Source organism: Lonchura striata, chromosome 14 (genome assembly GCF_050655825.1).
Source record: "Lonchura striata isolate lonStrDom1 chromosome 14, ASM5065582v1, whole genome shotgun sequence".
Taxonomy (NCBI): domain Eukaryota; kingdom Metazoa; phylum Chordata; class Aves; order Passeriformes; family Estrildidae; genus Lonchura; species Lonchura striata.
In genome coordinates this window covers 5,965,061-5,992,397 of record NC_140716.1, presented here as the reverse complement: position 1 = coordinate 5,992,397, position 27,337 = coordinate 5,965,061, and the positions used below count along the sequence as shown (strand labels likewise).

The window sequence follows — 27,337 nt, the reverse complement described above, 5'->3', positions numbered from 1 at the left end:
CCCAGAAATACAACATAAACACAATGTATACACACGTTATCTAATACAAATAAAATACTAAGATACAATAGAAGTACAAATATTTATTAGCTAACACAAATAAAATACAAATACTAAAAAGTATACAATGCTGTTACAGAAACTGACATCTTCCTGCCCGTGCTTTGATCCCTCCAAAGAAACCTTGGGGAAGTGGCACATGTGAAAGTGCCACCCTGCCCTGCCCCTGTCCCCCGCTCCGTCCCTGTCCCCCACTCTGTCCCTGTCCCTGTCCCCCGCTCTGGCCCTGTCCCCTCACTCTGGTTTCCCCTGGCTCTATCCCTGTCACTGTCTCTGTCCTTCCCGTCCCGCTCTGTTCCTGTCCCCCTCTCTGTCCTCATCCTTTTCCTTATCCCTGTCCCTATCCCTGTCCCTGTCCCTATCTCTGACCCTCTCCTTGTCCCTATACCTGTCCCTTTCCCCGTGTCCCTTTCCCTTTCCCCCTGTCCCTGTCCCTTTCCCCCTGTCCCTGTCCCTTTCCCCCTGTCCCTTTCCCCTTGCCCCTTTCCCCCTGTCCCTATCCCTTTCCCCCGTCCCTTTCCCCCTGTCCCTTTCCCTGTCCCTTTCCCCCTGTCGCTGTGCCCCTGTTCCTGTCCCTCTCCCTGTCTTGGCGCCGTCCCTCGCGCACTGCCGGGCACGGCCGTAAAGCGCGCTCCGCCGTCGCAAACGCCCGGCGCGTCCCTGGCGACGCGGCCGCCGCGGTGCCGGAACATGGCGGCGGCCGGGGCGGCGAACGGGGCGGCGAACGGGGCGGCGAACGAGGCGGCAAACGAGGCGGCAAACGAGGCGGCAGCCGAGCTGTCGCAGGCGCTGGCCCGGCCCCTGAGCGTGCTCCAGCAGCCCGACTGCGGCCGGGCGGCGCGGCTGCGGGCGCTGCAGGACATCGGCGCCCAGCTGAGGGCCCGGGCGCCGCCGGGCGCGGTGCTGCAGGAGGTGTTCGCGGCGCGGCTGCTGCGGCCGCTGTCGCGCTGCCTGGCGGGGGACGCGGCGGAGCGGTGCCGGGAGCTCGCCCTGCAGCTGCTGCGCCACGGGCTCGGCCAGGGCGAGCGGCCCTGCGAGGCGCTGCCCGTGCTGCTGCCGGCGCTGGCCCAGCGGCTGTGCCCGCCGCAGGGCGCGGAGCCCAGCGAGGAGCTGCGGCTCGGCCTGGTGCAGCTGCTGCGCCTCCTGCTGCAGCGCTGCGGCGCCGCCGCCGGGCCCTACCTCGGCGACATCGCCCGCGTCCTCCAGGCCACCCTGCTGGACCACTACGCCGAGGTCAGGCGGGAGAGCTGCGGCTGTGCCGTGGCCTGCGCCAGGGCCGTGCCAGGTGGGGCCGAGCACGGGCAGCGCTGGGAGGATGGGCTGGGGCCGAGGGAGGGATGCTAGGAGCGAGCAGGGATGCTCCTCCTCACGCCCTCACTGGTGTGTTCTGCTGGTGTTAGAGGGTCTGTTGGACAAGAGCCATGCCCTGAGTGAAGCTGAGCTGTTACGTGTGGGTAACACACGAGGAGGGGCTGGGGGAGGGTTTGTGGGCAGCGTTCAGCTCTGATACTGTATAAAGTTGAAGCTGCCTGCTCCATGAACAGAATTCATGGAGCAGGCAACATTCACAGCAACATTAGTCAGGCTGCTGTTCACAGTAGTAGAGAAATCACGTTGCTCCAGATCCATCACCCACACAGGGAAAGACATAGAATTACAGAATAGCATTAACCCCCCACCCCCCCCACCCCCCACAAATGCATTAGTCCATCCAAAATCATCTTGTACTGCTGGCCCAAACAACAGTTGGGTGCCTTGGATATATCCATGCTACCTAGAATCAGAGAGTACTTTGGGTTTGAAGGGACCTTAAAGATGATGTAGTTCCAGCCCTCTACCATGGACAGGGATCATGCCCATGATGGGAACTCACATGGCTGATGTTTCTGTCTTTCTGCCCTAACAGAGCACTTCCATATGCAATCAGAGTCTCTGATAAAACCCCTAATGCAGTCAATTTCCCACCAACACTACAGAGTTCGTGTTGATGTGATTCAGGCTACTGGAGTTGTGATACAATTTGGGAATGGAAAGTCTGTGGATGATGTCCTGTCTCATCTGGCCCAGAGGTTATTTGATGAGATTCCCAAGGTGTGCTTTTCTTATTTTCTCAGTATGTGTTTTAAATCTGTTTAAAACCCATCCCCATGGCGTGGGTTTCTTGGTGTTTCCCTGCTTTTCCCCATGTTCAGCTATCTTGCATTCAGCTGTGATCTGTAAATATGTTTGTCATATTTAATCTGTCATGGCTTAATCCCAGGTGGGAATTAAGGACCAAACAGCCCCTTGCTCACTCCCAGCTCTTATCACCTCTCCTGGCATTGCTGTTTGTGCAGCTCCTCACTAGCAGAGCTTGAGACACCCAAAAGTCCTTGACTTAGGGTAAACTCTGCTTAGCAACAAGTAAACATCAGTCTGTTATCAGCATTGTTCTCACACTAAATCCAAAAAATAGCACCATACCAGCTGCTAAGATGAGCTCTGTCCCAGCTGAAACCAGGACAATGTCCCACCCAGCTTGTATCAATTGTAATCTATCCCAAATCAATGCTGGTGATTATTGTCTAGTTCAGCAGGGTGTTGAGGATTTTGTTCTAATGGGTGTCTTCAATTCTGTCTTAAATTCTCTGTCACATCTCTCTGGACCTTCCTTCTCTAGCCTTTTCAGATGCTTAACAAACATGGTATGGAACCCTTTATAAGATGCAACTGAAGCAGTAATTTTAAAATTAATCTTTCCTTTCTAGTGAACAGAGAATATTGTCTTCTGGAGGTGTGCTTGGAAAGCTACAAATTCCCAAGAAATGTACATTTCTTAAATTCTCAGGAAGGAATTAACCATGAGAATTTAGTTTCTGTGTTAGATCTGTGTCTTGTCTTCCTCTCAGAGCTGTGCTTTTGTGCAGCAAACAGTCTAAGACTGACTAAGCCAGAGTAAAAAATGAGAATGTGATTCCTTGTGTGTTCCTTAAGATGCTTCCTGCAAGTGAGGAAATGCTGTAATTTCCTGTAATTTCTTCTGAGTGTATTGATGTGCTTTACCATGTCCTATATACAGAAAACAAATATTGTTTTTATTATTTTTCTGTTATGTTCATTACACCTTTAAAATAGTTTTTTTGTCTTCCTGTAGGTGCGGCATGCTGTAACAACTGTCATTGGAGAATGGTTGTTGCACCTACGAGACAGATACTCATATTTTCACAAATTGATCCCTCTGTTGCTTGGCAGCTTTACTGATGAAATTCCTGAAAATGCGTAAGAGGAACATTTAGTCTTTCCCCCCCCCCTTAAATAGATGTCAAAGAAGTGTTCCTAAGTTCACAGATGTCTTGCTTGGTGGACAAAACCTCAATTTCTGCTTGTTAGTTTGTTTTTTCTTAGACTGAAAATGTTAGCATTGTCTTCAGTAACTTTTGTTATATTCTCCTTTCATGCTACATTCAATTAAATGTGAGAGAGACAAAGACAGGGCTGGACAGAGACAGAATTATCCCTTGGGAGAAGAGATCTCTGTCACTGAGTACGAAAGAAATATAAGCTCTCAATGTAATGTGCCTAGGTTAAGTGGCAGGAATGCTTCCAATCCTTCCAGCTGAACTCAAGCAGTCAGCTTTTCCAAAAGTCTCATTTTAAAGTGTTTTTATTTGGGGGAATGGTGGTATAAAACTCTTATTTTATATCTAGGAAACTGGCTTGGACTTACTGGGAAAAGATAGGCTTGCAATGGGAGAAAGAGAATGAAGAAGATTTGAAGGATAAGATGGATTTTAGTGTTTCACCATCTCATTATCCCAAAGGAGGTAAATGTTGCACTGAAAGTGGTTTTTTGCTTTGTGAATAATCTCCAACAGCTGCAGTGCAATACTGATAGCAGAGCAGGATGTGTAATATTCATTACAATATGTAATATTAATGTAGAGAGGTAGCACATATAAAATATATATAAAATTATTTAAATTATTAAATTTAAATTTTTAAAAGTGATTGTTCAGTAACCTTATTAATTTTTTTTTTTTTGTTAATCTAAAAATTCATTTTGGAGAAAGTAAATGAGGCTGCCTATGCTGAAAAAAACATGAAGAAACGGGAGTAAGTTCTACATCAACCAGCAGCCAGGTGCACAATGGGCACAGAAATGACTGGAAAGAAATGGAGGAGAAAAGAACCCATGATCTAAGTCCTTGAATAATGAGTGCAGGTCACAGCATTAATGATCCAGATAACTGGTGCTGAAGAAAAATTTGCAATGAAATTATTTGAGACTTTTCTGTGAGACACTGGGATGCTCCCTAAAATCTGCCAGTATACATGAAAAATGTGGGAACATAGTAATTTCCTTTATTATACACAAAAACCCCAAAATATGCAGAATGGGTAGTTTACTTTTTAATACCCTATGATTTATAGGTGGTTTTCAAACATTGTGTTTGCAGTAGCTTGAAGCTTGTTTACTCCCTTGGGTTCACAAAGTTAATGTTTAAAAATATGCATATGGGAGTTGGGGAAGAGAGAGTTTAACTGGCCCATTTATTGATCTCAATACTCATATTTAACTGAACAAAAATTCTTTTGGTGTGAAGGAACAGGTTCATGCTTGACTTGTGCCTACATGACAATCACATCACAGAATACCCAGCAGCAAAATCCTTTCCATGACAGTGGGTTCCGGAGTTCTTTCTTCTTTGAAATTACACTTCTTTTTTTTTGCTTTAAAGTTGTTTTACTCAGTAATGCTTGAATGAAAGGGGAAATGCTTCATAATGGTGATTGGTTTGACAGAACTGTTTAGCTTTGAAGGCAGGCAAGTTGATCTGTCATCCTTCCCAGTCTTTTTTCTTTCCTCCTTATTTTAGATATGATTTTACCTTAGGGGTTTGGAAATGCTGAAGAACGCTTTTACTTCCACTAGTCATGGCAGAAACATATTTCTTCTCCTGGCAGTCAGAGAATCTTTTAACAGACACAAACTAATGAACTTGAGTGTTTAAGCTCCAGTCACTTATTTTGCAATGACCATGATATAGTGAAGGTCATAAAAGGTATAATTTCATTGTCTTGGAACAGTGATTACCATTTGTACAGATGATGGGGTTACCTTGCTTAGTTTTGTCTAGGTGTGTGTTGTGGTTTGTGTGTGTAAGCTGTTTTGGGGCTTTTTAGAAAGTGACATGTACCAATTACTTCATAATTAAATGATATGTGATCTCCTAAATAATCTCCTTAGCACAATAAATATGCCTCACGAATTTGGGCAATATTCCAGCCCCACATTAAATTGAATTTTCATGCATTTTTCTTGGTAGAATGATGAAGTTAAGGCTTGAATGTGACATATATGTGTGTATTTATATATATGTGCACATACTTAAGAGTATTTTAAAGAAATGGCCTGATAATTTTGGATTTGAGTCACAAGTTAATGGTGACTTTTAGGTATCGTTTCTTGCTGTTTATCTGTACTTCCAAGTTGTATGTCTTATTAATAGTCAGTCTTGATGTGACAAGTAGAAGAAAAATCAGAGGAAAGGATGATTGGCTGCTTAATCCTACAGATACAAAACTTTATCAGAGACACTAATATACCTTATGTGTGTCCTACCACAGCCTGTGTATAGATGATTGTTCTTATCTGTGTCCTTTCTGTTTGCTCTCCACAAACATTTTGCTGGTTTGTTTTTTTGGGAGGAGGGTTTCTGTTGGGGTATTTTATTACTTTGCTGCCATTTCTTGTGACTTTAGTGTAGTGAAATATTTTTTTTCCAACTGCGAGTCTGTAGTACATTTTACTTAAGTAGCTTTGTCCAGCTGTCAGACTAATGGACCTGCCACAGGAGCCCTGCTTTGATCTCCCAGTGACAGATCCTGCAGGTCAGAGGGGACCAGAGCGGGACCTGGTGTCATCCAGGCACTGCTCAGCTTGCCCTGAGCCCCACACTCATTGCCTCAGGATACAGGTGCAGACAGTTTATAGCAGGGAAGTCTTTGACAGGAGTAGCTACAGGGATAAATGCCTGCATTTGAACATCTGAAATGAAGGAATTGCTGATAAAGAATGGTCCAAATTCTTCAAACAAAATTCTGCCTCAGGTCCAATAGGATGCCAGTCTGTATTTGCTGTCTCAAGTTGATTTCTTTATTTGACCTTTTGCTACTCATTGTCAGCTTTCATAATCCAGAATGTTTCCCCCATTGACAAAAGCAGCAATTCATGTCCTGATACTTGAATTTTATTTTTTTCCCTAGGTGGGTATTTCAGAGGTATTTTTAAGCCTTTTGTATCCTCAGATCATTTACTTTAGTCAGTTTTCCTTTTAGCATTTGTAGTTACACAGGCCAGTGCAGGATAATATCCTGAGACAGCTCAGTCATTTTCTTCTTGAGCATTTACAGAACTCTGTATCAGATATAAAAAATGCACTCACACATTCAGTGTCTTTTGACACCTCATAATGAATGATGTCTCTTTCTTAAAACACTGTGTGAACATTGTGAGTGGCAATTATGAAATTGTGCTTCTCAAAGAACAACTTTTCAGATTTTATTTGTATAAACACATACAGTGTTAAGAAAAGAAAGTAGACCACAGGAAAGAAATCTCTAAAAAAGTTTGTTGCTGTTTTTTGGAAAGGGCTGTCACAGCTTTATCTGTAAAGTACAGAACAAAATGTTTGTTAGATGTTTTTGTTGTTGGTCAAGTTGCTCTTCAGATCTCAGTGATTTATAAATTAATTAACAAGTAAATTTAATGATTACTGAGACAGTACAGTGGGTATTTGTTGGGAAATGTGAGTTGGTTAGTTATCCAAAAATCTGCATCCTTTGCTGAGGCAGGGAATATGTATTTGTAACACTTTTGGGTTCTGTTAGAAATCAAAAGATAACTGCAAAAACTCACTTTCCACAAAGTCATTACAAATTAAATTCAGTCTTAAGAAAAAAAAATATATTCCCTCCAACTCCCGTATCATAATTTTAAATTTATTATTCCATTTTTGAAACATTGCAGAGGCACTTCAGTGAGCTGCTTCTCCTAGGAAAGCCTTAGAAAGGAGATTATATAATAGCTGTGATTTTCAAAACACTGTCAATTCATTGGCCTGATCTGTTACATGGCATCTGTACAAGCCATAATTCTGTGCCCTTTCTGCCTTCAATTTGCCAGATCCACTTTGAACCTTTTCCTTTAGAGGGCACAATTGACACTGTCTGTTTTACTGCAGCCCATGTCTTCTGTACTGTTTGTGCCTTCTACCTTCTTTCCTCCTCCAAATTATATTCAGCTCAGCATTTGCGTGCAGAAGTCTATCTTCTCTTTATCTTTGTGTGTTTCAGTTTATTTTTCATGGGATTTGTGTTGCTATCAAAATTAAAAGTGAATTATGTAGCTGTGTTTTCCAAAGTGGGTAAAGACACACATTCGTTTCAATTCTCTTTCTCTTCTTCTTCTGTAAGCATTTTAAAACATGAAATCTAAATCACCATCCAATAATAAATACATAAATGTTCAAAGAGCTGTGTGGAGTTTTAATTCTCCAATATTTAATTCTGCAATTTTATTTCTGCAATATATATTGCAAGGAAATGCAACTTGCACAGATAAATTCCTCAGCAGCATTTGGAGTATTTTGTTCTGTGCTGAAGCAGACACCCAGAGCTCTTACCGTGCAGCTTTTAAACTTTTCTGAGATTTTTATACATGGACTTTTCCTTTGATATTTCTTTTTGGGTTGTTTTTTTTTTTTTCTAGAGACTCGACCAGGACTGGGTTGTCGGGAACTTGTGTCGAGAAACCTTTCCAAAATTCTCCCAGGCCTCTGTCATGATATCACAGACTGGCTTGGAAGCACAAGAATCAAAGCATCCCAGCTCCTGTACACGTTATTGCTGCATGCAGAGGATCACATCACCCAACACATGGAGCTGCTGCTGAGAACTTTGTACCAAGCATGCTCAGATGAAGAAAGTGAAGTGGTCAAAAATGTAAGTTTGATCTGTTAAAGTAGCTGTTGTACACTGAATAAAAATTTTATAGTCTTCAGTCTGTCTTCTGAAAGTTGACTTTACCTTAGGTCACTGGAAATTGCCCACGAGTGAAGGATCAGGCTCAGGTTTATATGATGTTAAAACATGTGCACATTATACTTCACTTATCTATTAAAATAAATGTATTCCTCTATTACTGGTATGAAAACCAATAGTAAAGTTATTTAAATACTGTTTAGTTTGTATGCCAACTCCATGAAGCATTGATAATAATCTCTCTGAAAACTATAAGCAGTGGATTAAAGTGTAAAAGCCTTGGGGCAACAAATTCAATGTAAAAAAATGTGCAGGTCATGCCCTTTCAAGTTAATTTCACTTACCTCCCCCTTCTCCATAATCCAACCATATATTGAGGTATGTTTATTCCATGTGATACCCATATTCAGTGTTTGAATCCTTGACTTAATGCTTGAAAAATGCAGGGTGGGGGGGTTGTGAGAAAGAATTAGTTTGATTTTTACTAACACTTGATTCTTTCAACACTTTGATCAACAAACCAGTAAAGCAGATGCATTTGAAGACATGAGATAAATTTAGCAAAAGAAAGACAGGTGGTATAAATGCTTTTACAATTTTAAGATAAAATCTTATGTTCCTGTTTCTACACAAGGAAGAGAACATATGTATAACAAAACTATATCTATATAACTTACTTTAAAGTTACAAATTTTATTGCTTTGGGAAATTGGAAGAATGTGTTCTGCTTACTGGATGCAGATAGTCCAACCCTAAATCAGGCTCTTCTTTAGGTTCCTGCTCTCAGCTGGGCTATAAGAAAACAAGTAATTAAGACAGTAAGGCTATGTAACTCTGCTGTCCTGTCAAATTTCCTATCAATTGCTTATTGCTATAAATCTAAATTCCAAAGTATGTGTTCAAGCAGCACATTAGCTGTCCCTTGCCTTTTATTGACTGTACTTGTCTCTTTCTTGGAATTCCACCACTAATCTTCTCACAGGTGCTTCCAAGAGATTTATTCCCAGTTAGGAGATGATATCAGTATTTAATTGTGCTTTTCTTTGTGCCAAACATAAGAATTCAGCAACTTTTGGTTTGGGATGCCTTTTGTCTCTTAGTGATGCAGTTTCCCAGGGTACTGTGATAACCTCCTCTAGTTGGTCACCGTAGGAACCTATTTCAGAGCAGCCACCAACTTGGAAAATGTCCATGTCTTTCTCCAGTCTAGCAATACCAAATGAGACCCTTGCAATTTTTTTTTCACTATTAAAGTGAGTAAATTGATCCATACAAATGTATGAAATCATATTTTTGAACTCTTTAGCTGTATTGTCCAGTTTTCAGACCATTGAGTCTTTTTCTTTCTCTATGGCAAATATGGAGGAGAATGGAGTTTACATCTACACAGAGGATAAGTCCTTTGAGTCCTATCTTTGTGAACAGAAACAGCTCTATACAGTGCAGACTTAAACTGTGCTCGTTACTATGTGCTTCTATTGAGACAAAAAACACTAGCATGATTCAAGTATTAATTAGGTGCAAAAAAAGAAAAAAAGTCATAGCTAAATCACTAGACTATAAATGATAGAGAAAGGGAGACAAGCTTTCATCTTTGGAGAAACGAGCCAACCATTACATCCGTGGGACTGGAAGAAGTGTTCCTGTTGCACAGGTAGTGCTGCAGGAATTGATTGTTTCTGTATTCATGCACATGATTGTAAACATTGGGCATCAGTCAGGCAGTAAGCCCTGGTGTGGTGGTATTTCATGTGGAATTCAACATCCTAATACAACTGCAAGGCAGGAATGGGATCAGAGGGTGTCACTGTCATGGGGGAACACACAGTAATTTAAGCCTTTCAGTTAAAGAAATAAGATGGAAAGTAGTGGGCAGTTCCCCCATGGCATTTCTTCCACACTTAACCAGAGCTGTAATGTCAGCTTCAAGGTATAGTACAGTAACAAAAAATTCCTCCTTCCATTTTTTATAGTTGCAGCTTTTAATAAACAGGGTGATGCATTAAGGGCAAGCCTCAGAACTGTATTTGAGGGACAAAGTGCTAAACCACTAAATGTGCAACATCTGGTTACTCCAAATTGGAAACTTTATTACAGTGAAGTTGTACACTTTGTTTCTGTGTGCTGCTTTCTCATGGAAGTCTGGTGTGGAGAAGAGTGCTTGTAATGCCTTATGTGTTTGCTGAACATGTCAAGAAAATTTCTTCATGCATATAATCATTACTGAGCAAGTGGAAAAGGCCTACAAGGCAACTGCTGAAGCATTTAAAATAACAGCTGGAATCATAAAAAGAAAAAGGCCATGATATGTTGAATGGTCTTTGTGTTTTCAGGAAAATCCTCAAGTTATTCCTGTTCTTTTTTCAGAGTGTGAAAGCAGCAGAATTGATTGGAACGTTTGTCAGCCCTAAGGTGTCTTTGAAGTTAATCACCCCAGCCTTTGAGCAGACACCCAAAGCCTCCTGTGTGATGGTTCTGGCTGCAGTGATTCGAGGTAGCCCAAAAGAAGTCTTACAGCCTCATGTGGCCCAGCTTGGCAACACACTGGCACAGGCTGGAGTCTGTCAGCGCTCCGAAGAGGTAAGGAAAGCTGCAAAACTCACAGCAGGATACAGGCTTTGACCAAACTACTTTTTCATTTATTCTCCCTAAATGTTCCCATTCCTATCCCTCCCTTGCACACTTGCCTCAGGATATAGTTGTGGACATGTGTCTGAGATAAAACAGGAGCTTCCCCATTCTTCCTGGGCCATGTTGTGGTCTCCTCGGCAATCTGCTGCTTTCAAAAGCTTACCAACAGTACATTCTCTCAGCAGATGTAGGTTCAGGTTTGAGGACTGCTGTGAAATACTTCATCTAGTGGTAAGAAAATGAAGAGGCAAGGCAGGCAGAGAAGCAGCTGTTTAGTAAGTACTGGACTAACAAAGGACTACCCTGGCTGGTCCTGAGGTAGAGTTTAACCCATGGCTTGAAATTCTTTGTGTTCACAATCCAAACAAGATGACGCACATCAATCCTCATCAGTCAAAATGACTGAAAATTTATTATAGTCTATTGTAATTAGTATGTCAGGTTTCCCAAGATTCCCTCTTAATGTTATCTGATTTTTGTTTTCTGTTCTTAGTTTTCATTTTAAAAGGCAGGTGCCAGCACTTTATGTGTATATTTAGGAGCATGTTTTGCAAACTTTTGGGCTTGGTTACTTCTCTTTAAGTGAAAGTCTAAAGGAAGACCTTTATCAACTAGAAGTTTACTTCCAAGTGCATTGTTAGGTAAATTATTATTACTCATTGTTAGCTGAGCCCAAAGACCATTTTTATTTTAGCATTTGAAGAATATTCATTGACTGCTATATAAGGAGATGAGAGATTCTCTTAAATACACAATGGATATTTTTTAACCTGCAGGATTTTTTTTTCCTTCCCATGTTCAAATATAGAAATACATCTGTTAGAGATGCACAAGAGGAATCCCTGTAGTTTTCCCCGCAAATGAAATCCTGGCTTTCATTCCACCAGAAGTTTGTTAGACCTCTGCTGTTAAGATGACCAAAAAAGGGCCAGTGCTGTGCCTTGAGGAACCCTGACTTCATGTCAGATGTAGGCTTCCCTTAAAGCAGTTACTCATGTGTGCAGACTGAATCAGGCCTAATTGTCTTTTTGAGCCAATGTAAGAAATACATTTCAAGTTCTTCCCTCATTAGGTTTCTTCCCTAATGGAATATGTACCAGTGATGCAGGAATTAACTTTAATCTTCATGAAGCCTGTGATGATTAGGAGCTCATCTAAGTGGAAGCACTATAACCTGATTGTTCAAATAACAATTCCCTGAGGTATAGCTGCAAAGTTGCTATGAGGTTTAGGCTTACCACTTCCATTTGGCATTGGCTCCAGGAGTCAGATCCATCTGCAGCTGAAAGTGTGGCAGAATTGTTCCAGCCTTTAGTCTTGGAAAACAATCTCTATTTTAGCCAGCAAATGCTGCACAGACACTGTTTAGCTAAGGATTGACCATGTCCATGAGATTAATAACACTTATGGCTAACTTATTCCTAGACTCAATTTATTTTTTAGGAGTAAATTTGTAACAATGGCCCCTTCTGTTCCCTGACAGCTTCATGGATATCTGATGCACTTTATCACAGAAGTCATGGCAAACTAACTGACAACAATATTGACTTGAACTGGTATCAGTTCGATCAAGATAACATGAGCTATATGGCATCAAATGAGATAAATTGGCTGAGATAAAAGCAAAGGCTCAGGGTTTTTTTTTTAGGTTATGTATTTAACTGTCATTGTTCATCCAAGGCAGTCAAACATGGAATAATATTTCAAAGAGTTGTAACAAATACGTTATTAATTAACAAATTGCACTTGAGAAAGAGAAAGTACTATCAGCAAGCACTCCAAAATGCTTTGATGCTTTTATTCACCAGTGGAACCATAGTATGATTAAGAGCAGGATCATTTATTTTGTTAACAGGACAAGGTAAACACAAACAAACAGAGTGGGAGGAAGATTATATTGTATTCTGTAAAAAGTAGAATATAGGTAATTAGAAGAACTAACATGAAATTATCAATATATTACCAATGTAAGGGATTATACACTGCTCAGATTTAATTACTGTCATTTCCCATATTTCTCCTTTAAAGAAAAACATCTATTTGCTAAGAAAACATAATAAATATGTGCTTTTATTAATAAATAGGTCTTTTATATGGAGCAGCTGCTTTATTGTGTACAAGCATTGATTGAAGTGTGCCAGGAAGACTGCAAAGAAATTAGCTTACAATTAATGAAAGTTTTGGTGACCATAATGGCAATACCATCTTCTCAGGACCTTAAAGAAAAGGTAAACTATGAGCTGGTTTAATATTTTGTTGTGTTTTTGTGTTTTCATATTGATAAGACACTTTGTGGAAACACAGCCATAATTATTTGTCGGGAGTATTGGTGGCTAGTCTGAGATTGTGCACCTCTGACAGTACAGACTGTACATGGTTAGTACCAGAATTAAGTCTAGAGTTGGATTTATAATTTGGGACAGCAGAGCCTGGAGAATTATGTTTTTTCATCACTTTGATTAAAAGCTCATAGAGTTAAAATACATTCTGTTTCCAGAAAAGGCTCTGGAATTCAGTTTTATTTTGTGGTCAAAAGCATTAAGTATAGGTCTGTAGCTGCAGTTAAAACTATAATTTTCTTTTTCTGTGAGTGTGTTTAGGTTAAGTTTCAGAATAGATTGCTTGAGGTGCATTACTGGAGCATGGGAATCTTGGAGCTGGATGGGACCAGCCAGTAGAGCACTTTTTTTGGGTGGGTGTTAACCACCTGTCCACAGTTAGGTAAAGTTCCAGAACAAGAAATGTCCAAGATTTTATGTTTGTACTGGATTCTGCAAAGCCTTGGGCATGCTGGTGGCGCTGGTTGAACTGTTGATGTTTACCTTTTAGTGGATATAAGTCACTGTGAATGTCTGGTTATATGCAGGAAAAAACTGACATTTATTTTCTGACTGTTAAAGAACAATTCACTTAGAGGTCAAGAGTACTACTGGCCTTAAAATGTGATGGTTTCATAGTGTTTTTTTCATCTTTAGCCAAATATCAGCTTGATTTTACAGTAGTTGACCTTTTTACCTCCCCACAAAAAACAAAAGTTTAAATGTCACAGGAATGCTTTAAAATCAAGGACAGCTGTACATGCCCAGATAATAGATGAGCTTTTTTGGCTCAGCATTATCTCACCCCCTTATTTTACTCTTCCTCTCTCTTCCCTGAGCTAAATATCATATAAATCAGCGAGCCATCCTCATGCAGTACAATTATGACCTATCCCAGTTGTCTTTTTTCCAACACACACCTTAAGTGCAGTGGCTATTCCACTTCCTTTCCTCTTGCTCCCAGGCATGGTATTCCAAAGGCCTGTGTAGGATCAGTATTTATGGCCCCAGAGCTGACAGGCTGCCTCCGAGGAGGCGTTCACTCAGAAAGCTCTTTGGAAAGAAATAAAGTGGAACAAAGCTTGAAACAAGTATTGAAAAGACTTTGCAGGTCAAAGAGGGGTGGGATGATGATCTGTCTTATGGGAGTGGGATTTGGGGGGGTTTGGAGGTTTTGTTTGTTTGCTTGGGGGGGTTTTTTTAGGCAAAAAAAAAATCAGTCTGGGTAAGGCTTAGATGGATCTGGAATGTTTTGTGGTATCTTGCCTGTTTATTCCTGCAGTGGTCTATAAAGTCAGCAGTGTCCATTTAAAACCTTACAACTTCATACTCCTATGAAGAAAGCAGTTTCATGGAGATAAATCCTGATTTTCATAAATGGAAAACTTAATTTCCTGAGATTATTGAAGGTTTAAGATGTTCCTGCAGTTCCAGATGATTTTTTAAGTTGACAGTACTTTGGATGAGAATCCTTTTTCTCATTAGCCTTTCTTTCAGCTAGACACATACAAAATCTGGCAGTGAGATTACATAATTGCAATATTTCAAAATTGTCAAAAAGACAAATATGGCTTGAATTTTATTTTTTTTCTCTGGTTACTGATTATTCCAAAACTTCAAAGTGAGCTGTACAGCTTGGAGAAGGCAAGAAGACCCTGTTAGAATTGCTTAGGAACATGCAGAACAAAAGTATCACAGCTGCTGTATGACTATGAATTTTTTCTTCGGAAAAGAAATATGTATTGAGGCTCAAAAATTTTTGAGTATAAACATAAATTATTCAAAAAATTATATTATAAAACTTTAATTCAAGCTTTATTGTAAGGGGACAGAAGACCAGTGAAATAGTGGAGACCACAGCTGCTGTAACCTGGTGGTGAGCACTCAGGTCTGGCCTGATTTTTGTGTCCATTGTGTTTGTGGTTGCTGGGGGCTGAGGAAATGGACCAAGACCACCAGCTGAGCACAGCAGAGCCACAGGAGCAGGGTGGTCACAGCCCCAAGAGACTGAAGCTGTATCAGCTGGAGTCTGTCAGGCATGATTTGAGCTTGTCAGGGATTTAACTGGTGACCTAAACATAAGGTTTTGTTTCATTACCAGTGTCCTGTGCCATCCTGGCTCTTCTTTCAGCACACTGATTATTAGCAGGAAAATGTTGTGTCCTTAGACTTGTTAGCTTTCAAATAGAGGAAAGAGAATCACCTTTGTTTTTATTTAACTGTGACATATGGCTTAATGAGAAAATATGCATCAGTCTGCTAGCATATTTAATTTATTCTCTCTTCTTTTTGTTTTTAATTGCGTTCTTGAAACCATAGAATTTAGTTTAAATCATATGTGAACAATGTATTATTTTGTATATCTTGTTCAATGGAAAACAATCTTGTGTTTTATGTGTTATGCTGGGATTAAAAATGAGGAATAGTTTCTGTCCTGACACATTCTGTTTAATGTTACAATTAATTTACAAGTAACTAATATGTAAAATATTCATTTATCTGAGCTGTTTTGGCTGTCTGGCAGAATGCTTCCGTAAAGGAGAAATCTATTGTGCTTGAGGCAGGCAAACCTGCTTTAAGAGTAACCTTTGTCCTTAGCAAATCCTGATTTATTTATTTTTTTTTCTTAGAATTCTCATTTATTTTCTCCACATCTGGTACTTCCATAAAAACATCTTTGTCTGGCAAGTGATTAGTCTGGAAGAGTCTAAAGGCCCTAGACATGTTTGAGCTAACTTGTGTGGTTGAGTTCAGCTTAAAAATATTAAAAATATGAGTACAATTTGTAGTTGTACTGCAGCACTGGAGTCAGATGATGTCACTGCCAGCACTGCACTCCATCTTTCCCTGCTGGAGCTGGCCCTGCTGGCAGCACATGTTATTCCTTAGTGAGCTTCCCAACGGTGCCTTGCTCCCCATCCTTGATTCACAGTCTATTGAAATCACCAAGGCTACAGATCCTGCTTCCAGCACGCTTTTCATCTCTTCCTTGGAGAAGTTTTATGCTTCTGGTAGGAGCCTTCAGGAACTGTAAAAGCAAATTTTCATTTGCTTTGAAACACATCTGCTGCAAGTGATTAGGAAGATCTACAGGCATCCTTGCCAAGCATGCTCATGTCTGGAATTCATTTAGTAGTTCTTTTTGCATGTTTCATTTGTACATGTTTTATTTGTATGTCTCATAGGATAGTCTTAACTCTAAACATGAAGATATTTCTGATGTAACAGTGGGTTTTGGTACTTCTAAGCAACAGAAGTTGAGAATTTCAAAATGAGCCTGCCCAGCTACTACAAAGAGAGAGCATCTTTCATAATTAAAACTGGGGGGAGAAAGGGAAGAGGAGAAATGCCATGTCTTCTCTTACCTGCAACAGCAATAGTTTCTGGAAGCTACCATGGCTTGGGATTGTGAGAAATTCCACGTGTTTATGTTGTAAAGCATTCTTAAATTAAGGAGAAAAATCACTACATCTTTAAAACAACTAAGAGCCTTTTTTATGATGTGATTAGTTTTCGGATAGGTCTGCACATGGATTACAGACTCTCCTTTTGCTGTTAGGTTGCTGTGTTCCTGATTATTTCATTTTGAAATCAGGACAAATGTTTCACTTCAAACTACAGTTAATGGATGTAGTATAGACAGACATTAAATATCAGCCTTGATGGTTTAATAGAAACTATGAAAATTTCCCATGTCCCTTCTTTTCTTACAGAATGAGTTTTAAATGTTTGGGGGGTTTCAATGGTTTCAGTTAAGTATCCTCTCTGTTCTAACAGGTGGAGAAAACAATGTCTTCATTAGCTGCAGTGCAGCAACTGGAAAGTTTTCATTGTCTCTACAAGCAGCACATAATTCAGCTGCTGGAGTGGGCTGCAGTGTCGTGTGAAGGGTGGACCTGCTATTCCCCAGAAGTGTTGCAGTTCGAGGTCATTGCAACCCATTCAGGTACGACTTATTTAGTTCTAAAAAATAATCCAGTCAGGATCTCCACAGCCTGCAGACAGCTTGTGTTTTGTAATGAACAGTGTGATATTCAGAACCTTCACAAGAACATGATGGAAAGCAAAAGAAATGTTGAAGCAGCTCATATTCCCAAAGATTCTGTGGCTGCAGGGAGAATGCTAAAAGCACTTTAGGAAAATGCACTTTCAGGTGAATGAAAAAAGGTGAGGATTAAGGGGAGACAAATTGATGTAGCTTGTGTACAAAAATCCATCTTTTTATTCCATCTATTCACTAGTCTTTCAGAAGACACCACCTCTCTCTAACAAGCACGTGGCTGTGCAGAGGTGAGTGACACTCTGGTGTACATCTCACACTCCTTCAGTCCTGCACAGTGAGCTCTCCTCTGCCACAGCTGCCCTGCTGGCATCTGCAGCAGGGGACATGGTGACAGGCAGTGCTTTCCACCTAGACACCCATTTTAAGATTATTAAAATGAAAAGTCCTGTTTATATTAGTTTTTTTCCTTTCTGTTGGCTGTAACGAGTGTGGGCACAGTCACTTCATGAAGTATCACTGTGGCTACTGCACATTGTTAGATGTGGACAGGTATATTTTAAAGGAATGTATCTTGTGCATTTAGTCTTTGAATCTCAAAAAAACCCCTCATCAAACCTATGTGAAGCACCCACTTGTTGGTTTGTGCAGCAACCAGCATAAGTACTTTTTTTTGGTTTTCATCTGTGGAAAGAACAAAAAGTTACTTCAGCACAAGGTTTGAGAGGCCAACTTTTCTGTATATTTGTGCTCCCATTTCCATGACTGAGGGACTTCTAGACAGTTGTCTCTGTTTTCCTTAATGCTAAATAAATCATCAATGTCTGGGCAAACGTTTTGGCTTGCACCCAACACTGGTAATATGCTATTGTCTGTGTTTTCTGTCTGACACAGCAGCTCCTAGAGCTATTTTTTTTTCTTTCTTTTCATTCCCACACATAATGTTGTTTTTAATCAATTTAATCAGCTTTACTCAATTCATAATTTGAGGTTTTTACTGTTTTTCAGGAGCAAATGCTTAAGCTGAAATTAGCAATGTAGTTTATTTTGTTTATTTTCCATCTGTTGAATTTGCTGTTATCAGTTTGATATAGTAGTAGTATCTTGTGAATGTCTCAGAACTCACATGAAGCAATGTATCTTGAATAAATGCTGTGAAAATAAAGATCTGTTTGTTGGCACAGACATTTAGCAAACTGCAGTTCAACACCCTGTATTGCTTCAGTCTAGACAGTGAAATTTGGGTTTTTTTCATTATTTTTTTAAACATTAAATTTCCAGATATTATTAAATGTTATTGAGCTTGTTTTGGAAGCTTGACTACTTCAATCTGTCCATCCCATGTGTGAGAAATATTCTTGTCATCATGAATACCAGTGTTGTGTCTCCTCTGGAAGGGTTTTCTGAGCTAGTGGAGTTGGATGGAATGTGCATCTTAAGGATGCAGAGCTGAAGAAGCTCCTAAAGGAAAGTAGTTTATTGCAAAAATAGAGCAGAAAGAGAATTCTACAGCAAGAAACTTGCAGAATAAAGCGTGTGTACAGTCTTTATGTACTCTTCCTCTTTAAAAGCAGACAGATGTTAGTCATTATAAAGGAGAAGGGCACAAATTTCCCTCAGTTGTGGGAAAATAACTTCTTAAAATGTTGGGATAACAGCTTAGATTTTTGTTTGTTTGTTTATTGTTTAAATTTGTCACAGGATATGAAAATATTAACAAACTAAAGAGTTAATTTAGAAGATATTTTTATTTCAAGTATCTTCTAAAATACACCATATTTTGGATTATCTTATAAGATGAAAATAAGCATTATTTAAACAGGGAGAAGGAATGCTGCTGCAGTAATTGTATTATCCAAGTTTTGAAGCTAATCCTTTCAAACAGGCCCTTTCCTGTGCCTCTGGGAGTCATGAACATCTCAAATGCTGCATGTGGAAAAACTAGAAAGAAGAAAAGAGCGTAGTTAATGCTGCTGTGTCCAGAGATGTGAGGGTCCTGCCAGATCCAGTGTAGTTTTTCATTAAGTTTAAGAAAACCAAAGCTTTGTGCGTAGCCTCAGACTTGCAGAGTTACAAGGGGGAGCATTCAATCCTCCAGCCAAAATGCCCCCTGGTATTGACAGTCCCAGCAGCTCTGGGGTGTCATGGATAGAACCATTCCAGAGTCAAGAAACAACAGAATGGCTTGGGTTGGAGGGAGCCTTGAAGACTGTCAGGTTTCAATCCCTGCCATGGCAGGAGCACCTTCCACTATCCCAGGCTGCTCCGAGCTCCATCCAACCTGGCTTTGGGCACTGCCAGGGGTGGGGCAGCCACAGCTTCTGTGGCCAAATGTGGTACATCTATGCCAGGCTGGCTAAATGAGATGTGAGGAACTGATCTTCAGGCTGCCCTGGCTAAAACTGGGGATACCTGAGCCCGTGTCACATGGATACCTCAGCAGGTGCCATGCAAGAATGGGAGGCTAATGACTATTTTAACACCACTTGTATTAGAATTTTAATGCACTCATATATGAAACATCTAAACAGAACTTAGTATTCTGAAAAAAAGCCTTCTGTGTTTGTTTGCTAGGTTCTGTCATAGGTGAAGCTCTGGATGAGTTTATGCTGGTTCTGAAGACGTGTCTCCAGGCAAACAGAGATCCCCAGATGCGGTTAAAGCTTTTCACTGTTTTATCCCAGTTGTTGCAGAAAGCAAGTGAAACCATCAATTCTCAGGGGTAAGTGGAGGTCTGATTTCACACAGCTATTTGAAAACTCCAGTGACATTAAGAATTAATGACCTTGGGAGTTATTTAACCCCTATAACCATCTCCATGTGAGCATGGCTGGAAGAAGAAAGACTTTCCCACCATCTTCTACAGCCTTTCTGGTTTTCTTTCCGTAATTAAAAAAAAAAAAAATTGACTTCTTTCATATTCAGTTGAGAATGAAGTTACCAACTCTGTAAATACAGACAGCACAGACAGGGTACATCCTTTCCTGGAAATGACTGACTTTTAGAATTAAGTTACACAGATTCACAACAAGATCTGAAAATGGACAGAGGGAGAAATTAATTGCATCAACAACAGCAAAAATAAAATTGTAATGGTAATGAGAGATAGTGTTGGGAAGTAATAGTCAGTTCCAGTTGCACTCTCATATTCACTGTTGTCAGTAATTTGTTTAACTCCTTGAAATGGTTCTCGGAGTGTAGATAGGAAGGCTTTTGGTTATGCTAAACACAGTTGTGTGGTCACCTAATTGTGTTTGAGCCTGACATGACTGAGTCAGATAATTGCCAGATACTGTTTTACTGATTCTGTTTCAAGGCACCAGAACAAACATTCTCACAAATAGCACAGCACCATGGTTAACATAATACTGATGGAATTTACCTTTGTGTTTTGACAGATTGTTTTCTCACTGCAGTTTAACAGAAGGTTTTATTAAAAGCAGAAGCAGCTACTGATCAGATAGCACAGACAGCTCAGAGCTGCTTTTAGCTTTGGAGCTGAAAGGAGATTTGGAATGATGATGATCATTAGTTTTATTTTTTTTCCAACAACTTTCTTTACAGAAAATTATTAGTGCTCAAAAATGTGTCTAAAATACCACATCTAAAGGGTTTTACAGATTTAGATGTGTCTAATGGGATGTCAGATTTCTTGTTATTACTTAAGTGCCATCTGCTGACAAGAAGCAGCAGTGGATGGATCTGTGACTTCTTCAGAGTCCAAGGGCTCCCTTGCCAAAAGGAAGCAGCAGCCAGGTGTATCTATTTCCACAATGTTGCAGGTGTGTGTCAGCACATACCTGAGTGCAGCTGCTTGTGCTTTAGTTGGGTAATACCTGGATAACAGGACTACCTGCAGCATGGATTCTTTTTAAAGCATTCCCTGGTAATTGTTAGTTGTTAACATGGACATGTTGTGTTCCCCCTGTGTCTTGGCACATCACTAAAGGGGCCACTCATTCACCCTGGCAGTGTAGGATTCTTTGAAAAGTCAACAAGAGCTTGTTGCCTCTGTAGCAAGCAGCAGGGTGGGGATGTGCTGTTTGGCTCTTGGGGGCTGCAGTTTGAACAAAGCCCTGAACTCAGTGGGACAGCCAGGGTGGGTTCAGTCTGTGTGCACACTGCCAGCTGCTCTGTAGGGCACAGGCACTGTGGATAACCTCAGCCTCAGACAGCCACTAATGCCCCTTTGGTGCAGCAAAGTATTAGTTAACTTGTAAGATCTGTATTTTTTCCTCTTAATCTGAGATTGTATGAGCTGTAAATAAATAAGTGTGAAGGAATCCTGCCTATTGTAATTGGTGACTCTCACAGCAACTTTTAGCATTATAAGAACCCATTGAATGGAGGAAGAGGAAAAAGCATCTGCAAAAACATCACAGATTTATGTGTTTGTAATAAAAAATCTTAGTGTGGGGACTGGCACCATCGGAAAATCCTACAGACATCTCATCTTTGGGGGAGACAAGCTTCTGAGCCAAGAGAGCTGAAATATTCTGTGTAGGCTCCCAGCTGTATCAGTGTCATCAATAGCATTCATATTTTTCACATTATAAACACTTTTCACTGGCCAGTCTCAAAGGGCCTCACAGATATTAAAGAATCCTCACAGCATTGCACAGGGTGTTATCTCCACTGCACAGACAGGGAAGGTGAGACACAGAGAAGGTAAGCAGTTTGCCAAGATAACACTGAGGCATGGTCATTGCCTGAAGTGGGAGAAAGTCTAGCCTCTCCTTTCTATGAATGTTAGGTATTTGTTTGAATATTATCTAGAAAAATTAAGTTGTGAAAGCTTATCACATACATTACAATCACATTGCCTCAGAAGATATTATTTATTTTTTTACTGAGTCTTTTTTTTTTCCCCTTTCTGCCTATGTTTCTATGAGAGAAAATTCTCTTTTACATCCTGTCAGTCTCTTTATCACTTTCTCATGAACCTTTATTTTGCTTTCTTATTTTTGGCTTCAGGCTGTTCCCTAGCTACCTTGAGACTGTGATAAAAGACATCCTGGCTCCTAATCTGCAGTGGCATGCTGGAAGAACAGCAGCTGCCATCCGTGCTACAGCTGTATTGTGCCTTTGGGCTCTCATCCACTGTGAAATGCTTTCACCAGAAGAGGTAAATTCTCTCTTTCTCATCCTTTGAAATCTTAGGCAGGAAAACAAAATAAATGCAAGGGGGAAAAAAAAAAGAATAAATCCCTAGGGCAAATAGTATTTTCAGAAGGACATACAGCCTTCATAATAAAATTCATTAATTGTAATTGATTGTTAATGACTGAAACAATCACTAGTGGAGGGATGATATTCTGATAAGAGATCTGAGGCCAGCAAAATGCTGAGGTGTAAAACTGAGTAGCACCAAATTTTGTCGATATTTTTTCCTAACAGATCATCAATTCTGTAGCCCAAGGTACTGACCACTGTGAACACAAGTATCTGGGTGCTTGATATTTCTGGGCCTACAGGCAGAGCCTGTGCAGCAGCACTGGAGCCAGCAGGACATGCTGTGCTGTCACGTGGCAAAGACAAGTTGTCTGGTTGCCTTGGAGCCCACAGGTCCATTTAGGGGGAAAAAAAAATAACATCTACAGATTCTGAGAAAGGACAGGAGGACTTGAAAAGGAACATGAAGAATATGTATAGACACTGGAGTGCTAGCACTTGAAGAGTTGTTACCCATCCTTGATAAAGGATTAATTGAAGCTCTTCGTGTTTTTGAAGCTTCTTTGCTAACAAAATTAGCATTTGGAAATTACGCACTGGAAATATGTTAAATACAAGGTCTTTTTTTAAAAATAAATTTAATTTAAATGTTATTAAATATTCACAGTCTTTAGTGTCTTTTAACAGACCTTAATTGAACAAAGTGCTTAAACACACATAACTGGTTGAGTTCACGTATACAGAAACGTTGATATCAGAAGCTACTGTTGTAGCTGAATATTTTTCTCTGAACCGGTGCCGTAATGCCGATTTGGCATTAAGGGATGATGTGAAATACTCGGAATTAAGTGGAATTCCGCAGCCGCCGGCGCATCCCGCCCGGCGCTGCCTGCTGGGGTCGGCGCGCCATCTGCCGGTTCTGTGCGAGCGCCCGGCTCCGCCTCTCCCAGGCTCGGCAGTTCGGGCTTTGTTTGTTTGTTTTCTAAAGGAGAGTAAGTTTTAAAGCTTTTACAAGCTTGAACATAAATATGAGTTACATAAAACTCATCTGTTTGTGTACTGAGTGTTCATGAGCTAGGTGACTGACTGGTGGATTTTAATTTTCCAAGCTAACGTAGAGGCAAAATCAGAGCTCTGTAACTTCAGGGATTTTCAGGGTAATGTTTATAGTAATTTTTTAACTAAGTAAACATATATCTGTCACAGCTAATGGTAAGTGCTGTAACAGTAAGCATATTTTTTCTATGCTTTTCCTATTAAATGTAGATCTTACAAGTGAAAGATGAGCTGATGCCCCAAGTTATTGCTTCCATGGATGAAGACTCTAAAATTACTCGACTGATGGCTTGTCGTATTGTTGATGTTTTTCTAAAAGTCTGTGGGAGGCAGTTTGATGCAGATAAATTTAAGAACACTTACACAGGTATGTGTGAAGGTTTAACAGACTTGGGGCGAGGGCATTGTTGGTTTGTTTGTGTGTTTTAATCAAGATTGCAATGTTGAGATTTGCGTTTTACCCAAAATGCCACAGTTTGCTCGACTTTTAAGGGCTTGGCAGAACCCAGCAATATTCTCAACATCATTATCCATCAGACCACTAGGTGGAACTTCACTCAATGCTTTGGTTTGTGCAGGGCTTGCCAGCAGCTCATCTGCATTGCTTCAGAGTTTGGACTATGTGAAATAATGTGCTAAGTATAGTGAGAGCAGAACAGTACTGCAGTGTATAAATGGAAGTCACATTGTTCTCCATGCTGTGTTTGAGAGCCAAGAGCAAACCATTTCAGTGTGCCATAAATAGACCTGAATAGGTAGTGGGTTGGGTTTTTATCTTAAAAAAAAAAAAATCCAAAGAAGAAAACTCTAATCTAGAGTTTTATATTGCCAGTTAGAGCTTGGAGCTGTAATGCCTCCTAGGATAAAGTGCTAAACTATGAATCAGAAGTACAGACTATGCTTTGAGCCAGGTTTTGTGTTCTTATACAGACAAATAAATTTGGCTTTCCCTAACTCTGCATCTTAACAACCAATATTTTTTCTTCTATGGCACACTAGAAATCTAACTACAAACATTTTTATTTTGGAGAAATACATGATCAGATAATTCTCAAAGTATATATGTCTTTCCATCTTGCATATTCACATAGTCTGCAGTGCAGTAATTCACTTAAAACAGTAATTTTTAATAATTTAATTAATTCCTATTATTTAATAATTTAATTAATATCTCATTAATAGAAACGCTGTGTTTTATAAAGTGTACAAATACTTAAACTCTGTACTTCTGTAATGCATAAATAGACATCCATAGTTTCTTGTTAGAAGAAGAGCTAGATAATGTTCAGTTAATCTAAATACTTCTCTGTGTGCCTTTTATTAATGTTTGGACAACATCATCCAATAACATGGAATGAGGAGGTTTTAGGAGCAGTGCACACATGTATTCACTATGCTCAAAAGACAAAAATACATCAGAAATACAACAATAATTTGAATGTTGACAGAATACATTTGTTTTTTAAATGCAAAAGCCACCTCCTGTGTTCACAGAGCATTTTGGTTCTTGCTCCTTTCAGAGGTGTTAAAGCGTCTGGATGATGCCTCGTGTGATGTGCGGCTGGCAGCTGCTCACACCTTGGCTAATTGGTTTAAGTGCTTAAAGGACAGTGATGTGAAATCCTCAATGGAAGGTCATGTTGAGCTTCTGTACCAAGAGCTGTTGGTACATCTTGACGACCCAGATGAAAATCTCCAAAAAGCAGTCCTAGGTAAGAATTTCAGTCATATTTCAGTATATTTTTAACAATGTTTTTTAAAACATCATTTTGGGTGTCCATGAAAGCAGCACGTGCAGGTGGAGGATAACCCTGCCAGGCTGGAGCTCTCCTTTGGGTTTCAGTGGATGAGCTCTGACTTTTACCTGTGTGCAGAATAACGCTTTGCCCAGTGCTCCCCAGGGGAGGTAGCAGGGCAGCTGAACCTCCAGAGACTTTATTGATGTTGAACAGGATATGGAGCACTGCAGGTGTGACCATATCCCAGCCTGCAGGAGGGGCTCTCTGGAATTTATTAGCGTAGCAGCCTGTATTGAAGAACATAAATGTCAAAATACAGGCCTCAGATGGGGAGGGAGGAATTTTGTTGTCATCACTGCATCACTTATTTCCAGTTTCCTGGTTTGCTTTCAGCTACTTTGAGGGAACTTGAGTAGAGAAACACAAAGCAGCTACTGACTTATGAAACATATTTTTGTCTTACAGAAGTTTTAAAGGAAGGAAGCATTTTATATCCAGATCTGCTCGTGAGAGAAATTGAAGGTGTTGTACACAAGCATCAAACACCCATCTATTGTAATCAGCTGCTGCATCACATTCAGGCAGCCAAGGAATCAGCTTTGTGAATCACTGCTTAGGAAAATGATGTGAAATCTGTATGACTCGGATTGTCTTTGTATTTTTGTTTGCTTAAGAAAGGCTGAGCTGGAAATGGATTGTTTTTTCTTTGTAAATTCACTGTTGGTTCATTTGAAAGTGAAATTAGCACAATTCTATGTTCTTTGCAGTTTGAACAGTTCTTTGTATTTCCTAGCAATAAAACAATGTTTAAATTCACTTTGCATTGGTTTTTCAGATACAAGCTTTAAAGAAGGAATGTTTTTTCAGGGCTTTAATTTTTAGATTATTTAACAATGTAATAATTTAATGTCTGAGTTAACTAATGTAATACAGCAAGGATTCAGTCTTTCAAAAAGCATTTCAAATGGATGAAATCACACTTCACACCACAGGTATCTGGTGACCAGTTTTTTAAGGGGAAAAAAAGCAGCCAAACTTCTCTTTCAAAATGCAGCAAAATGTATAATGTTTTGAATATTTATATTTATGCTGATATAATAGGGACATAAGTGGTACTGAAATAATAGGTTTTATTTTTATTGTATTACATTTCATGACTGAATAAAGCTGAACTTTTTAAATTAATGTTTATACATGGGAAAAATCTGTTCTTTTGTCATTTAGATTAACTGTATTTATATTTTTGTACTAAATATGTCATTTGCAGTTTTTACATTTATACCACTGTGCCTTGGAAAGCAAGCAACATTTCTGTGCATATTGCTTTGAAATTAAATTCTGTGACTTTAGGTTAAAGCTTGGTTTGTTTGGGGTTTTCTTCAGTAGCTTTGTAGTGTGTAAGTTTTGGTGTCATCTTCTATTCTCATCTGTGTAATAAAAAAAGGGAGCTCCAGATGCTTGTGTACAGCTTAGTGGGGTAGGGTTTTTTTCACACACAAATCATGGCCAATCAGGATTCTGATGTGGGTATTTTAAATTTTCTGTATTGCAGATGGAAAGTACTCTTTGGCTTCTAATTCCCAAGAGCCTTGGCTTTGTGTCAAGTCTAAAAACAGACTCAGTGGGGGTTGTTCATGCTCCTTATGCTGTAGGAAGTGTTTGTTTGTCCATCTGACCTAACTTTACCTTCTCAGGCCTGTGACAGAGTTGTTAACCAACCCATGATTTGTTTACAGCGATGTCTGCTTGCCTTCCCAAACATTTGAGACTGATTATACACACAAGACAAGTTTTATTCCTGGCTTAAAGGCAAAGTCAAACTTCTGGCCACTTCTCCACAAAACACTGGCTTGCTTTGAAAATTCTCTAAAAAGGGACAATAATACTAATGATACAGAATAGTTGAGGAGTTTCTTATGGATCCAAAAGCTATTGTGCATTCCTGTAGAATAGGGCACTCATTTTAGGTCCTTGGTACTGTCTTTGAAGTTCAGCTTTCTTTTAATGAAAAGCTGAAGTACAGCTGCTCCTGTACTGAGCAGCATTTTAATTGACTAAAAACTATTAACTGTTTAATTCACTGTAAGTGGAGGGGCAGCTAAAATTCTTGCAAGGCAATGTATATAAAATATAAATTTTGTATAAGGCAACGTGAGTGAAGTAAAAATCCCTAGAAAACATTAAATAGAGTGAAGAGATTGTGGAGTCTCCAGCCTTGGATATATTCAAAATCTGACTTAATACAGCCCTGAGAAACCTGTTCTGCCCGAACCTGTTGGGCAGGAGTGGGACTACACACAGCATCTCCAGGGACCTCTTCCAGCCTGACTATTCTGTGG

At 39.9% G+C, this 27,337-nt stretch overlaps 1 protein-coding gene across 2 annotated transcripts; it reads left to right on the top strand.

Annotated features, from left to right (window-relative positions):
• The first annotated feature begins 735 nt into the window (after positions 1 to 735).
• On the top strand, positions 736 to 25,814 carry DNAAF5 (dynein axonemal assembly factor 5). Of its 2 annotated transcripts, XM_021539846.3 has the most exons (13): positions 736 to 1,345; positions 1,967 to 2,151; positions 3,194 to 3,318; positions 3,748 to 3,863; positions 7,811 to 8,043; positions 10,450 to 10,662; positions 12,798 to 12,941; positions 16,809 to 16,977; positions 19,606 to 19,753; positions 22,006 to 22,156; positions 23,470 to 23,626; positions 24,780 to 24,971; positions 25,464 to 25,814. In XM_021539846.3, the coding sequence occupies exons 1-13, from the start codon at positions 751 to 753 to the stop codon at positions 25,601 to 25,603; spliced, it is 2,568 nt and encodes an 855-aa protein (XP_021395521.3). In that variant the 5' UTR covers positions 736 to 750; the 3' UTR covers positions 25,604 to 25,814. The 2 variants fall into 2 exon arrangements, with proteins under 2 accessions (XP_021395521.3, XP_085448333.1); XM_085592207.1 differs by lacking the exon at positions 12,798 to 12,941.
• The last annotated feature ends 1,523 nt before the right edge of the window (positions 25,815 to 27,337 follow it).